General features: G+C 41.1%; 1 protein-coding gene and 1 long non-coding RNA gene across 4 annotated transcripts in view; both read right to left on the minus strand.

Annotated features, from left to right (window-relative positions):
- The window catches only part of LOC127528936 (uncharacterized), a 269,154-nt gene that overhangs the window by 52,198 nt on the left and 200,022 nt on the right, over positions 1 to 16,934 (minus strand). The window lies entirely within an intron of this gene.
- Positions 1 to 16,934, minus strand: part of LOC114655397 (retinol dehydrogenase 16-like) — an 85,722-nt gene that overhangs the window by 2,019 nt on the left and 66,769 nt on the right. For all 3 annotated transcript variants that reach the window (XM_051930692.1, XM_051930691.1, XM_028806348.2), the window contains exon 4: positions 9,448 to 9,611. In XM_051930692.1, the coding sequence (XP_051786652.1) occupies positions 9,448 to 9,611 (164 nt within the window). The remainder of the gene's footprint in view (positions 1 to 9,447; positions 9,612 to 16,934) is intronic.

Genomic DNA, 16,934 nt, shown 5'->3' on the forward strand with positions numbered 1-16,934 from the left:
TGAGCACAGTGGCCTCCATCATCCGTAAGTGGAAGAAGTTCAAAACCACCAGGACTCTTCCTAGAGCTGGCCGGCCATCTAAACTGAGCGATCGGGGGAGAAGGGCCTTAGTCAGGGAGGTGACCAAGAACCCAATGGTCACTCTGTCAGAGCTCCAGAGGTCCTCTGTGGAGAGGGGAGAACCTTCCAGAAGGACAACCATCTCTGCAGCAATCCACCAATCAGGCCTGTATGGTGGAGTGGCCAGACGGAAGCCACTCCTTAGTAAAAGGCACATGGCAGCCTGCCTGGAGTTTGCCAAAAGGCACCTGAAGGACTCTCAGACCATGAGAAAGAAAATTTTCTGGCCTGATGAAACAAAGATTGAACTCTTTGGTGTGAATGCCAGGCGTCACGTTTGGAGGAAATCAGGCACCGCTCATCACCAGGCCAATACCATCCCTACGGTGAAGCATGGTGGTTGCAGCATCACGCTGTGGGGATGTTTTTCAGCGGCAGGAACTGGGAGACTAGTCAGGATAAAGGGAAAGATGACTGCAGCAATGTACAGAGACATCCTGGATGAAAACCTGCTCCAGAGCGCTCTTGACCTCAGACTGGGGCGACGGTTCATCTTTCAGCAGGACAACGACCCTAAGGACACAGCCAAGATATCAAAGGAGTGGCTTCAGGACAACTCTGTGAATGTCCTTGAGTGGCCCAGCCAGAGCCCAGACTTGAATCCGATTGAACATCACTGGAGAGATCTTAAAATGGCTGTGCACCGACGCTTCCCATCCAACCTGATGGAGCTTGAGAGGTGCTGCAAAGAGGAATGGGCGAAACTGGCCAAGGATAGGTGTGCCAAGCTTGTGGCATCATGTTCAAAAAGACTTGAGGCTGTAATTGCTGCCAAAGGTGCATCGACAAAGTATTGAGCAAAGGCTGTAAATACTTATGGACATGGGATTTCTCAGTTTTTTTATTTTTAATAAATTTGCAAAAATCTCAAGTAAACTTTTTTCACGTTGTCATTATGGGGTGTTGTGTGTAGAATTCTGAGGAAAAAAATGAATTTAATCCATTTTGGAATAAGGCTGTAACATAACAAAATGTGGAAAAAGTGATGTGCTGTGAATACTTTCTGGATGCACTGTATATTAATTCAGCATAGCATGGTGTAAGTACCAAGCAGTATTATCTGGCATCCTGTCTGAGATGGGTATGGAACGCTTACCTGTACAGGTGGACTTAACAAAGGAGTATTGAGGAAGGCTCCTGATTTGGGACATATTAACTAGAATGACAGCATCCCAGCACCTCAGTAACCGTGTGGGCACCTGCTGGGCATGATGGGTGCTGTAGTGCCACGTATCATCCCTGCTGGGTCACATGAGTGCCGCCGGGGGGTGCTGCGGGGATTCATGATCCCTGTTTTTCAAGACTTCCGCTTGATCCAGAAGTTCTTTTGTCGGGCTATGCCCTGGCAGCGGAAGTACTCATGGGTCCGACAATAAAAAGAAACCATCCAGCCTCCTTCAGGGAGTCAGAGCCAGGAGGAATGAAGGCAACACACACTGGAGGGAGATGAATGGGGACAGAAGAGAAAGAAGGAAGAATAATTTGATGGGAATTGCATTTGTGCAACCTTTTCAAGAAAGCTTTGTGAGGTATTTTGTATAATTAAAACCTCTGTTTTGAGTCTGTGACTGTATTTATGTTGGTTGTTTGGGGTCCAGTGGCGTCACCTATTTGTCACAGAGGAAAATAACAGATATCTAAACATGTTGATATTGTTTTGTGTGATGTGATGCAATTACCATTTCTTCAGAACTATACTTTTCATTAATGTATGTGATGCAGTTTCCTATTTATACTGGTACTATGTGTTCTGTATTTTGGTGTCCTTTGTATAAGCTGTGTATATTGCTGGGACATCACAAGATGGAGATGTTGTTTTCTAATTTCAATAGGTCATGCTGTAATTCTCAACAATGTAATATCACAATTATACAAGTCAAGTGCAAAGTGTTAGGCAGTTGGTGTGTGTCCATTCTCTACTCTTGTCTCACATAGGCAAACGTATGTGTCCTCTCTTTGCTTTTATTCAACTGAAGACTTACACTCAGTACTAACACAAAAAAACAGTAAGCATAAAACTAAAAGAATACATAAATGTCTACGCTAAATAAAAAATGTTTTTGCTCTGTCTTAAGACCATCAGGGGTCTACAAGAAAAAAGATTCTTGAAACTGCCTATATGTCTAACTAAAACATCCAGATATTTGTACCAACACATTCTAATTACAAAATGTGGTCATATATAACATTTAATCTTATATTTTGATCTCTAATAACAGATTACATTTAAAAAGTATTATTTCTTTTCACGGGGTATTCCCGTGACTCTTAATGATGAACTATTTTGGGACTCTACTTAATACATAATTTAGTATGCGTGTTTCTGGAGTTTACCATATATCTGCATGCTGATTGGTGAACATTAAAAGATATTCAAATGTGTTACGTAAATTCACCTAAAAGAAAATGGCAGTGCTCTGCCGGGTTGCCATATGTGCTTTTTTCACTGCAAATCAGGCTATTTTTGAAATCATTGTGCAGGGAAAATTATCTGCTTAGTGGTGTTTGTTTCTTAATGTTATTTTGTAAAGACTTGTGCAGCTACTCAAAGACATAAATTCCTTCCCCACCTGTAAAACATCAATAGTGAATAATCAATAGCATTAATTATTTGGGCTGTGTTTTCAGCTGCCATTGGACTGGAAACATTTGCAGGACCTGAAAACCCTGTTGCTCTGTTAGAGTTCTTCAGTCTGCCATGCTGCATTAACAAGAACATGTGGGACTCCACCCGTAGGCATAAATAAAGGAAGGCTATGCTTGGAGTTCATATATAGCAATGGCTCAAGACTCTTCTTTGTTTACTGAGTATTTTCTGCAATAGTTTTTGGTGTCTGTGAACCCCAAGATGTTCCCTTATCTCACCACAACAATCTTACCTTGAGTCCTTGAGCTGGGAATTCTCGCTACTAGGCTGGTTTACCACAGAATATTATTCCTTGAGGCCACTGAATTGTTTCTGCGGTCGGGTGTGTCTGGCTGATGGCCAGGAGTTATGGAGAGTCAAATATTTCATGAACTGCAGCCAAGTGTTATTTCTGAATCATTTCACACTGTACAACCATGCTCAGTACAAAGAGACTTCGTACATACTGGTTGGATGTGACCGTGCTGAACCCTTATTTAGGGAAAGGCTTTCAGTAATGAGGCAATTGAGGGATGCACTGGTTTAAAATAAAAAAATGTTGGAATGCTGTATTCCACGTTTGTTCTGAGATGTATCTCTTTTACATTCATCTTAGAGCTTCTGAAGTTCACTATCATCACAAGATGCTGGATCTCACTGTATCTTGGGACTACTAGAGCTTTACTTACTTCCTTATTTTTCCTTTCTGTTTCATCTATGCTCTGTTAGTATACACCTAATAAAAATAAACAATAGGCTTAGATAAGAAGTAAGATTTTTTTAAAGAACTGCAGCAGTGTCTTATGAGTTATTTTTATACCAAGTCATCTTTGTGGTGAATTCTATAATCTAGGGAGTCAGAATTAGACTTGCCGACTGACTTTACGAGAAATAATAACATTAATTAAAAAGAGTAAAAAGCTGTAAAAAGTAACTTAAGAATTTGCACTGATTGGAAACATATAGAAATATAAACTTTTACTCTAGGAATGCTTGTGAATCCAATACCTACGGAAATTTATTGTAAACATGGGGGGTCAATAAAACAAGCAGACATGGGGGGTCAATAAAACAAGCAATTGAGCATGTTCGGTCAGTACTTGGATGGGAGACCATCTTGGAAAAGCTTGGGTTGCTGCTGGAAGAGGTGATGGTGAGGCCAGAAGAGGACACTTTCTTTGTGGTCTGAATGTAGATTCCAATGCTCCAGTGCAGTGAAAGTGGGAAAATGTTCTGTAAAAATAGCGCCATCCCTTGGATAAAACGTAAAACCGAGGTCCTGACTCTCTGTGGTCATAAAAGGTCCCTGGGCATTCTTTTTAAACAGCAGAGTGTAACCCGATGTCCAGGCTAAATTGCACTTCCATAATCTAGTGATTCTGGCCCCCTAATCACACCATATGTCTAATTGGCTATTTCTCTCACCCCTCACCACCTAACAGCTAATGAGTAGTGAGCGTACTGGCGTAAAAAATGGCTGCTGTTGCATCATCCAGGTGGATGCTACACATTAGTGGTGGTTGAAGTGGCTTCCCACTCACTATGTAAAGTACTTTGAGTAGTCAGAAAAGCACTATGTAAATGTCAGTCAGTCATTTTCCAGCCCACTATATCCTAACATAGGGTCACGGGGGTCTGCTGGAGCTAATCCCAGCCAGCACAGGGCGCAAGGCAGGAACAAATCCCGGGCAGGGTGCCAGCCCACTGCAGACTATGTAAATGTAAAAAATTATTATTGTTATTATTATTATTATTATTATTATTATTATTATTATTAATTTGACTGGAATAATATCTGGAATATATTGTTAAAAAATGTAATGGGGTGATTGATTGACTTGCTAGTGACTTAAAATACACAAAGTCATGCAACATGAGAGTGTGCAGCGAGAGAATGAGAGAGACTGAGAGATAACATCTGAAAAGAATGAAAGGATAAAATGCAGCTGAAAGGAGTATAAATGCTGCTTTACTTGTTTTAAAAGGTGGAATGTTTGAGGAAAAATGTCGTGAGTGGTTAAATGATTTAAAAGAATGTTGAGTGTGTCTGAAAGTTTTGTATTGTTCCTAAGAAACGATATGTAAAAGGGATTTCTTTGCGATTTTTTTTTAAAATGGAACAATTTAAATTGTTAAATCAATTGCTGAAAATATATTGTGCACAGAAAATTGAAAATATTTTTGATATAAATTAACAGAGTGCTGAATCAATTTGGGTTAAAATATTATGAGTTTTGAAAATACATTATATTTGGTATAATGAAAATGTCTCCACTTATTTATAAATATGAAAAATATCTTTTCTTCAGACCCTGATCAAGCTTAAGGAAAAATGTTCTTTTGATAATTATGGAATACAAAGGACACTTTTTTTGTGCTTTTTGAAACAGAAGTTCCCTTTTTATTTATCTGTATTTTATATATAAAGTATATATAAGGAAACTTTATTGACTAATTTTTAAATAAAATATACAAAATTAATATTGTTAAATAGAGATATATACATAAATAAAATGTTGGGTAATTTGAAATATGGTGTGACAGATGTCCAGGGACATTGCCCTGCCAGGACGCCAGGAGACAGGAAGGACCAGAAGAGGGGCAGTATTTTCCCCAGAATATGAGAGGGCAGCCTTCCTGGGTTGCATAGGGAGACACAGAGCCGGGACGCTCAACCCTGTGGGAGGACGTGGCCACTGCCAGGGGGAGCCCGGGCAGCTCCAGAACGGTGGTCGACAACACTTCTCCCACAACAGGAAGTACTGTCAGAAGAGGAGCTGAATCAGCATGCAGCACTTTCGCCACACCCAGAAGTGCTGCTGGATGCTAATCAAGAAGCACCTGGAGCACTTCCGGGTGCTGTATAAAGGAGGCCACCTCACTCCACTAGGGGCTAGAGTCAGGAGGAAAAGGACAGGAGCCTGAGGAGGAGGAGAAGGATGCTAAAGAGAGAGAAAGAGAGAGAGAGAGAGAGAGAGAGAGAGAGAGAGAGAGAGAGAGAGAGAGAGAGAGAGAGAGAGAGAGAGAGAGAAAAGGGACAGAGAGCATTATTGTGGTTAATTGTGCACTGTGATGTTGTGCTGAAATAAAGCGTGTGTATAATCTGGACATTCGGCGTCTGTCTGTGGCCGGGCTGGTTTCCCACAATGGTTTAACATGTTTTTGCAAAAATTGCAAAGGAGAGGTGCTACATTAAATTTTGTGTGTGTGTGTGTTTAGAGTTTGCATGTTCTCCCCATGTTTGTGTGAGGGGGGCTGGGTTGGGGGGTTCTTCAGGTGCTGGATTCACTCTAATGTGTGTGTGCGTGTGCTTAAGCTGTGATGAACTGGCATCATGTCCAGGTATTTTTCCATACTGATATGCTGCTGCCTCGCAGTTGGGAGATCTGGGGACCCGGGTTCGCTTCACGGGTCCTCCCTGCGTGGAGTTTGCATGTTCTCCCCATGTCTGCGTGGGTTTCCTCCGGGCGCTCCGGTTTCCTCCCACAGTCCAAAGACATGCAGGTTAGGTGGATTGGCAATTCTAAATTGGCCCTAGTGTGTGCTTGGTGTGTGGGTGTGTTTGTGTGTGTCCTGCGGTGGGTTGGCACCCTGCCCAGGATTGGTTCCCTGCCTTGTGCCCTGTGTTGGCTGGGATTGGCTCCAGCAGACCCCCATGACCCTGTGTTCGGATTCAGCGGGTTGGAAAATGGATGGATGGATGGATGATATGAGCAATAAGGATTGGGTAAAAATAACATAGGAGAACACTTTTTTAACAAACTCAAGGTGTAGACTGTGCTATTTCTACAGAATAAGTTCAATGAAAACCTCAAGGTATCACTGATGAAGCATACTGTACATGAAATAGCCTTAACAGGAAGTTATGGGTAAAGAAATCAATAATATTAATCATAGATAAATTTTATATTTATTCATTAGACTATATTTTGGATTTAACTTGGATTTAAGGGTAGCATAATATAATTTTAAATAGTTCAGAAAATGTGATTTGCATTATATGGTGATCACCCTACTGCAAAAAAAAACAATGTGCAAGAGTATATATTTATAGAATGATCTCATTTTATAAGCCCACTGACACATGATGTGAGGGGGAAAAAGTGTTACCTTGAAAGATTAATGGCTGAATGTAATCATAGATTGTGCCCACTACCCACCTCCTATAGTTAATCAGAGTTCAACACATGACATCAACTATAGTTAGTCCTACATTAGTGACTATCACCACATTAGCACTTACACATTATCAGTTAAAGTCAGTCCAATTTAAGCATTATTCATTGTTGATTTTTAATACATTATTACAACGTATAGCATAGGGTTTTATTAAGGAAAACTTGTTAAATAAGAGGAATTATAAAAGGTTCTGGAAAGCGCCTGCTTGTTTAGTTAAGACATTGTGACATTTTTACCAGTACATATAATATAGAAAACTATATCATACATAACATTTAATTTTATAGTTTACTCTCAGATAATAGTTTATATATAAGAAATCTTATGACTCTAAGACTCTTAAAGATGAACTATTTTGGAACTCTACATAATACTTAAAGGTAGAGGAGAATCTGGGCTGTACCATTTATCAGTATGCTGATTGTTGCGTTTGAAATGTTTCATAGTCATTACATGTAATTGTACCTAAATGAAAAGACAGTGCTCTGTTAGAGTTCTTCAGTCTACCATGCTGCATTTAGAAGAACATGTAGAACTTCACCTCTAGGTATAAATAAAGGAAGGCCATGTTTGGAATTTATAATGATGGCCGAAGACTCTTCTTTATTTATTGATTAATTTCTGCAACAGGTCAAAACTGGCAATAAAACTATTGTATAGCAATCCCATTACACAAACCAAAATCAAAGACAAAAGCTCATTTCACAGCTTCTAGTCATAGGGTATGTCCGACTGGATGACTGTGGATGATGATCAGTTCGCATCACTGTGTTAATAAAAACAGCTGGGCTTGTCAAATTTAATAACTGCATGACAAATTTAAAGCATAGTCGTGCTTGTCCCTTTTTCTGACAGACATAAGCATGCTGCCTGATGGATCCAGTGCTGCATTAAGGTTAGCAGGCCAAAATCGTGACCCATTTTTTTTTTTTACATTCTGTTGTGGTACCTAAAACATAAGGAATTTTACAGACAAGATTCTCTTCTTCTTTTCTTGTGGTCCAAAACAACCATGTTACTTATTCCTCAATATTACATTATATGCATTGCACTTCTGCATAAGTGCCCATTGGTTGTCAGCTCCCAGACACACAGAGTCAGGCCTACTGCTAATGACAATTGTTGGGGTGAGTTTCGGACTAGTTGGAATAACTGGCTGGATATGTCAGCCTAGATGACTGACGACTTCCTCAAACTATGATCCAAGGTCACAGATAAAAGAAGCTGCTCGACCTCATCCAAGGGAGTTGGAGTCGGGAGGCAGAGGACAACACTTGCTTGGAGGAAGTGGAGCAGGACTGAGAAGGAGGAACATCTTTATTATGTGATGTTTTATGCAGAGGGTTCCAGAAGGGCCTGTAAGATACTGAAAAGTATAAATAATTATACTTGAAACCATGACTGTATTTGTGTTGGTTGCGTCCAGGGTTTGGGGCTAGGTGGCGCCCCCTATTCTGTCAAAATGATAGACTTTTGGAATAAGCTACCAAGTAGTGTGGTAGACAGTAAGACTTTAGGGACTTTCAGACCTCGACTTGATGTTTTTTGGAAGAAATAAGTGTATAGGACCGGCGAGCTTTGTTGGTCTGAATGGCTTGTTCTCGTCTAGATTGTTCTAATGTTCTAATGTTCTAAAACATGTAAATCCTTAGAATATACAAAATATAAGGGAAGACAGGAACATGGTGAATTTAAAACAAAACAACAGACTTTTTATTAGCTATCAATCATGTCACATTTGATGACTTTTCTAGCCATTTTAAGTCATAGCCTTCATTTATATGACCTTATCAACTCTGAGTCAGTTATGTTGGACTCTCGTGAGTTTCAGTCATGCAGTTTCACATAACCACTGACTTACTCTGACTAGTCCATGACTTGTCCCTGAAATAGTTTTAATTTTGTCTTTAGTCGTAAGGGTGGGCTCTGTGTGCATGAGAGCTGACTACCAATGAATGCTCCTCTGGAAGTACAATGCATGGAATGTACCTACAAGGAATAAGGTATGTGGGTTTTTTGGACCTCACAAACAGAAGGGAAGCTCATTTTGTCTGATGTTTCGCGTTTTATGTACCAAGAGGGAATGGAAAAAAAGAAAAGTAATCGTGGATGTGGCTTAATTTTCTGTACCTGGAAAGCCTTTCTGCAGTACCAGTTCTGTCAGGCAGCACGTTATTGGCTATCAGAAGAAGGGCAAGCACGAGTGTACTGGAAGGTCAGTAGAAGTCACTAAATGTGACATGCCCAGCAATTTTCAGTTGCTCAGATTGACATGGTCTGTCAACAAGATCAGCCACTCAACGACTATAAGTCGTGAAATGTGTCAGTAGCTTAATTAGTACAAGTGGGGGGCATATGCATTCCAGTATTACTCACCCCATAGACAGAAGCACTCAGAGTCCACAGATCTGCTCCTCAATTTAATTAAAAAACTGGCCCTTCATACTTTTTAACATCTTTCCATAGAGTGTAGCCAGTTTTGTCAAGGTGTTAACTAGAGTAACAATAGTCACCATGCCCACCTTTTTCTAGATAATCTCTCCCATATTCTTCTTTTAGCTCTTCGGTTTGCTTCTTCCAGAATTCCTTCATGTTACTCTTGAACAACTCTGTTGTCATTATATTTGTTTTGAAGAACCCAGGCTCAATGCATGAAACTTTGACACCAAAATAGGACATGTTCTTCCTGAAAATGAGAACGAAAAAATATGTATGTATTTCCTTCAGTTTAGAAAAATTATAATAACATTGAGAAACCAATGAGCAGGAATCACCAATGGTTCAGAATAACAGAATAAGGTCATCCACTTTAAGCTAAGCATGTTCGGCCCCAGCCAGTACTTGGATGGGAGACTAGCCAGGAAACCAGGCCTGGGTTGCTGCTGAAAGAGATGTTGGTGAGGTCAGCAGGGGGTACTTACCCTGTGGTCTGAATGCGGATCTCAATGTCCCAGTGCAGTGACAAGGACACTGTGCTGTAAAAATGAAACCATCCTTCAGATGAGACATAAAGCTGAGGTTGTGATTCTCTGTTGTCATTAAAGATCCCTGGGCACCTTAGTAAAGTGTAGGGTGTATTCTGATGTTCTGGCTAAACTGCCCTCCATGGCCTAGTCATTCTGGCCCCCTAATCATCCCCCTCCTCTCACCCCTTCACCACCTAACACCTAATGTGTGGTGAGAGTACCGGTGCAAAAATGGCTGCTGTCACATCATGCAGGTGAATGCTGCACACTAGTAGTGGTTGAAGTGACTAAAAAAAGCACTATAATGAATGTAAAGTATTATTATTATTATTATGATGGAGCTGTCATGAAAGTGACAATGTAGTTGTGGTGCACCATTTCAGTGATCAAAAATAATGTGCCTGGGTCGTTCTTTTGAAATGTTGAGATAGTTCTGTTTTTTAAATCCCATGCCCAGCTGCCCTCCATGTTGAATTTACAAATATTCCAGTGTTAGTTGCGCAAATAAGGGGTATGCAGATTACGCTGTGCATAGGGGGCCCCAAGGTATCTGTACACATAAGCGCCGTCTATGTCAGATCAAAGGGGCCACCTTCACTGCTGATTTCTGTCATGCCGACTTCAGATCATTTACATTGTTGCACTTAACAAGTTTGTAAGCTTGCAAGTGCTCTAAGATGCTTTGACAAGGATCACCTTTGTCACATCAGTACATCGCAATCTGAGGACACAAGACATAAGCCAGAACTGGTGGAAAAAAAGATGTGGAGGGATTTAATAGATAGATAGATAGATAGATAGATAGATAGATAGATAGATAGATAGATAGATAGATAGATAGATACTTTATTAATCCCAATGGGAAATTCACAAAATAATACAAAATAACAGTTTGACAACTTTTGAATGCTGAGCGAGACATTCGATTATAATAATAATAATAACAGTACAGTAAGTCCCCTGCATATGAATCTTCAAGTTACGAACTTTCAAAGATGCAAAAGTGCATGTCCAATAAATTAAGATGTATTTAAATAAATGAAAAATTAAAAACAATGTTAACTTTTAATTTTGCATCATTGCATAAGTTAGTTTGCGTGCAAGTGCAAAAATCCATGCTATTATTGCAAATATTCTCAGTTACACACATTCATCCTGTACAAGTGGTTGTACTTTTGGATGTAGCTCTGTTTATGTTGAGCTAACGTGTTTTATTTCAAGTCCAAAATGTCCGGAATTAAGCATGTTCAACAAGAACACGAGGACAAATTTGAAACTTGTTAAGGGTATAAGTTCTTCTTCACTCAGAAAACCACATTAAAATGCGATACAAAACCAAGCAGTGTGGTGGAGCACAGGCGCAATAGGAACCTTCATTCGGATCTCGCGAGTGGCTTGCTCTTGTCAACTTTTCCCAATAGACTCTAAAGTATGACCTTCAGATATGAACATCCCATCAGGAGTACCGCAGGTTTAGCAAGGACTTTTATTTTGATACACTTAAACTGGAGTTCGCCCCAGAAGTACTTTTTTTGTGATGCTTTTTTTTTTATCCTTGCTTCAAAACCTTCCATGAATCTTCACCGTGAACACTTACTAGGCATCAATATTAAGTGATGGGCAGCAGGTGTCCAGTGATGATGTCATCTGATTGCTCACATTGTGTGTGTGGATTTGAAGACAATCACGTAGGCTCATTCGCTAGCAGAAAGCGAGTCTACTGTACCGAGATCAGCTGATGGAAAACAATGGGAGTAAAAAATAACTTTCAGTTGTTTGTTGTTAAATTGCACTAGAAAACTATAACAAAATATACAATGTGGAACTCGGATGGGGCTCATGCCTAGCCGGGACGCCCATGAAGACAGGAGGAGGGCTCATTCCTCCTCCAGACCAAGAGGGAGCATCCTCCCTGGTTGTATTGGGGGCCACGGGTACAGGGCTTGGAAGCCCAACCCTGTAGGGGCCCGTGGTCACCGCCAGGGGGCGTCCCCCTGCCTGAAGGACCCTGGACCCCAGTACTTCCGCCACACCAAGAAGTGCTGGGGGGAAGAAGAGAGGGAACACCCGGAGTGCTTCCGGGAGGACAGCCAGCATTGGCTGGTGTCCGCTGGATTGCCGGTGCACACCTGCAACACATCCGGGTACAGATAAAAGGGGCCGCCTCCCTCCATTCAATGGCTGGAGTCGGGAGGAAGCAGGACAAGGTGCAAGAACGAGAGAAGGAGGCGGTCCAAAGAGGCAGAGTGGTTGGCCTGGACTTTGGGGAAGATTGGGGTTTTGTGGCACTTATGGACATTTGAAAATAGTAGGTATTGTAAATAAACATGTGTTGGGTGACATGAGCGTGTCTGCCTGTCTGTGTCTGAATCAGTCTCCACAACAAACATTATCTTTTAAAAGCACTTTTTTGTGTACAGTACAAATATATTTTCAATAGGAGCTGAGGAGAGGTAGTTTAAGTCTGCATACGTAGAATACCTGATAGCATAAACAATGACATTAGCTGACAGAAAACAATGGAAACAAAAATTGACTTTCTGCTGTTTATTGTTAAAATACACATGACATCTGTAACAAAATGCAAATATTAACTTTAAAAAGCATTTTTCAATGTACAAGTAGCTGTACATGTACATGTTTTCTATAGAAGTTGAGGGTTGGGGCTTGTATTGTGTTCATTGGGTTCCTAGGCTAACTTTGTTGGATTTATGAAGAAAGTGGACTTGCGAACCCGCTTTCGAAATGGAACTCATTCATATTGTGACTGCTGCTGCAGGGGAACGCAGCCGCCCTTCAGAGACCCCCCTCTTAAACAGTTTTTCAATGGGAAACAAACACATTCTTCAGCTCCTCTTTGCGGGATCAGCTGCAGGCATGCTGGCTTGTACATCATGTAGGGCTTTGAACATTTAAAAGATCGAGCCGCAGCCGTCCTGTGTTCTCACTCTCCTGTCTCACTTCCCCAGACTCCCTCCATTCCGGTCGCTGCTACCGGCTCGCTGGTTCCCCTTGATGAAGAAGACTTTGTGTTCTTTTGAGCAGGAGTCAGTGCTGATACGTCAAGTTTGACAGCTGTTTCTTGTGAGGCAGGTTCGCCTCTGATAGTGAGTTTTGTTTGTATGTGCTAGAACAGCAATAAAGTTTCTACTCCTTGGAAATCCTTCGGTACTCTCCTGTGCAACTTTGTGACCCAAGCTTGACAGTATGTAGGTGACTTATTGTAATAATATTGCAAAGACTAGGGAGTGTGAGAGACAGAAGAATAGAATTAGCCAATTTATGTCGAATGCTGTAGAGGTGGCCCTAAAATGGAGCTTTGGCCTCTTTGCTGGCTGCTTCCACCACGGCGCTCAGGTTTTCTGTGACTGCATGTGCTTTCAGCTGCTTCGATCCATTGCCCGCTCATACATACCACCTGCTTCACCCTCACTCTGCTCATCTGGGATTTGAGGCCGGATTTATACTTCACGTGACGTGATGCATGCTGCAGCGGACACTCCTGCTAAGCAAGCATTGTACTGTTTATACTTGCGTGCGCACTTTACGTAAATCTGGAGGAATCCAGCAGGTGGCAGTGCGAGATATTATCACGGGGAGTGTGAAAACAGGTTCGGCTTCTCTGTGTTGTGAATTGCCTGGAACACTCATTAAATTCCAATGACACCTTACCGCACTATCTCTGAAAAGGATGTTTAATGATTAAATCCATCAATCCAGGGATGTGTCCATTCCAGCAAGCATTGGGCACGAGGCAGAAACAATCCCTGGACGGGGCCTCAGCTCATCGCAAGGTGAATACAAGCACACACATACACTGGAGTCATTTTAGCGGCACCAAATCCCCAAATCTGCATATCTTTGGAAGGAAAGCGGAGCACAATGTGGAATCCAAGCAGGAACTCCAGGAAGAGAATACCAGCAATGTGACTCGCTGCGGGACAGCAGTGCTACTGCTCCGCCACTGTGTCACCCCATGTGTGTAATTATTAACAGTATTCATTATTTAAACTAAATTAACGATTTATCTGTAAAATGTAACATACATACTTTAATGCATTTCATCATGAAATTGATATCAAGTATAAATCTGAAGATTCTAAATTTGCAGAGAGTTGGAATATCATACATTTAAAGTGTTCTGTGTGGTGATCTATTGCTGCTTGTTGTAGCGATTAAAAACTTGGATGACGTTTATGATGGCCTGCTTTAATGATTAAGTACACTACGAGGTTAAAGTGGACATTTCGAGATTAAAGCTGAAATTTCCACTTTAATCACAAAATACACGTTTTCACCATGTCCTTAAGTTGTTTTCTCAGTGGCTCAAATACAGCACTGTACATTATGTTGCGGCTGTGAAGTTGCAAAAAAAAAAAAAAGACGGCACAAAAGATGGTATGTGAGACTTAAAATGTATTGTGTCATTACGATCGGGAATATGCAACGCTTGAATATAAAAGCACCATGAATGCATCTGTATGTCAGCATTTTGTCTTCACCACATAGAACCATTCATCAAACATCGAAGCGCGCACATCGATCCAGTAGGATCCGCATAGATGCTTTCTGTCACATGTAGATAGTAAACAGAGACTCTGACATCACTTTCCGACTTTTAGCACAATGCGCCCCCCGAATTTTTGCTGGTACTGCAACTCGCGCACGCGTCGCTTTAATTTCTGAGGACCTGCTCAGAATAAACAGATATATAATAAAGTATCTATCTATCTATCTATCTATCTATCTATCTATCTATCTATCTATCTATCTATCTATCTATCTATCTATCTATCTATCTATCTATCTATCTATCTATCTATCTATCTATCTATCTATCTATCTATCTATCTATCTATCTGAATGCTGGGAATGCGTGGCAGCCATGATACGGGTGCGTACGTGTTCTGAGCATGAAGTATAAATGAACCCTTATACCACACTTTCCCCTGGCTCCATGAGCCAATCCAATGCCCGGGTCCACGTATGATAATCGCCAGTGGCTATGCATCATGTCTGATAGTCTTTAGCAGCCAGGAGACGTGTCCAAAGTGCTCTCTAAGTGCTGCATCTGCATCCCCTCCTCAACACAGCTCATGGAGCAGTTGCCATGCCAGCTTCTCTAGCTAGTCCATCAACCTCAGACAGATCTCAGTCACCTGAGAAGCATGTCCAGACCAAGGGTTGCTACAATATTGAAGGATTTTAAGAACCCAGTGTTAATATTTACTTATTTTTGTACAAATACTGCATAGCGTTTCTACCTGGATTTGGGAATGGCAGGTCACTCAGTATATCTTTGTCTAAAGTGGGAAGAGCTGGGCAGGGAAGACAAGGAGAAGAAGCCTCTTCTGATAAGCTCACCACAATGCTGGATTCACCTGACATGATCTACTCTGCTAATGACACTGGAAGCATTTCACCAGCTCCTCTGATGACTTAAACAGATATTTTATATTTAGGGGCAGCATAGTGGCACAATGCCTCACAACAAGGAGGCTGGGGTTGGTGTCCTCCTATAAGGAGTTTGCATGTTCTCCCTGTGTTCTTATGAGTTTCCTCCAGGTGCACCATTTTCCTTTCACAGTCCCAAGACATGCAGGTTAGGTGTATCGATGTTGCTTAACTGGCCCAGGTGTGTGTGTTTGTGTGTGTTGGTATGTGCGTGTTCATCCTGTTGTCTTGTCCAGGTGTTGTTCCTGCCTTGCGTCCTGTGCTAGCTAGCATAGGCTCCAACACCAAGGACCCTGTTCAGAAATAAGCGGGTTAAAAAATGACTGACTGACTGACTTTGAGAAACACTGATCTAGAATAACCAGTTTCTTATTAAAAAAATAATTTTCTCAAAACTATTTAAAGGACTACTCAACCCAAAAATATTTTTTTAGATATTTATCGCCTCGTGTAGTTTGTAGTAATGACTGAAAGGGGGATGTTGGGATCATGCGCTGATAGCATGTTGCCGCACCCACCACACGATGAACCACCTGGATTGGGATTCTAGTGCAGCGGGTGACACCTCAACACCACACCGGAACAGCGTGAGGTTTTCTATGGTGGCTGGAGTGCCATTCCTGCCACCAACCCCCAAGTTTTACCTGTAAGTTGGAGGACCTGCTTGCAGGACTGGATGGAGATTAACGTCATACCCAGGACTAAGTAAATGCAAGTTAAGGGTCTTGCTCGAGGGCCCAACAGAGTGGAATCACTTCTGGCATTTACAGGATTCGAAAAAGCAACCTTCCAATTGCTGGCGCAGTTTCTTAGCCTCAGTGTCACCACTCCATGGTTGAGAACAATTTTTAATTTCATGTTTTCATGGAGAATGGACATAATAATGGAAGCCAATGCTGGACAACAGCAAACAATATAAAAACATCCATGAAAAACATTTCATGTTGTGTAATTCACACATCAAAACTTCACATTGGATTCCACTTTTGAATTGATGACAAGACTCTTGACCAATGAATAAGAGGAAGAAGCAGGTCTTTAATTCAAAAGCGCAATCCCATGTGAAGAGACATCCTGTCTGTGGACTAATTTCATTTTCCAGAGTTATTAATTTTAACAATATTTTATCAAAATTGCGAGTGTATGACTGGAGGACTTGACATTTGAATTATTCAACACAAGTAATGCAAAATGTTTTTTAATGACATTTTTGTAATGCTTGCCATTGTCCAGCACTGGTCACCATTGGCTTCCATTCTATCAGAAACTTTGTTGTGTCCATTCTCCGTGAAAAAATCAGATTAAAATTTTTCTCAGCTACCACTACAAACTATATGGGGTAAGTAACATATAAAAGAATATATAATTTTTGGGTTGAGTATAACTTTAAGCTAGTTAAGAATCGGAGGGCCAGAACATCTCCTAACATTATTGGGTATATGACAGGGCATCAGTCCATTGCAGGACCCGCTGATGTGCCCACTCTCACAGACAGCCAACTTAGAATCACCAGTTAACCTTTCATTGACGTTTTGGGATATGGGAGAAAAACTTAAACAGACACGGTAAGGACAAAAAAATTCCACACA

Source organism: Erpetoichthys calabaricus, chromosome 8 (genome assembly GCF_900747795.2).
Source record: "Erpetoichthys calabaricus chromosome 8, fErpCal1.3, whole genome shotgun sequence".
Lineage (NCBI taxonomy): Eukaryota > Metazoa > Chordata > Cladistia > Polypteriformes > Polypteridae > Erpetoichthys > Erpetoichthys calabaricus.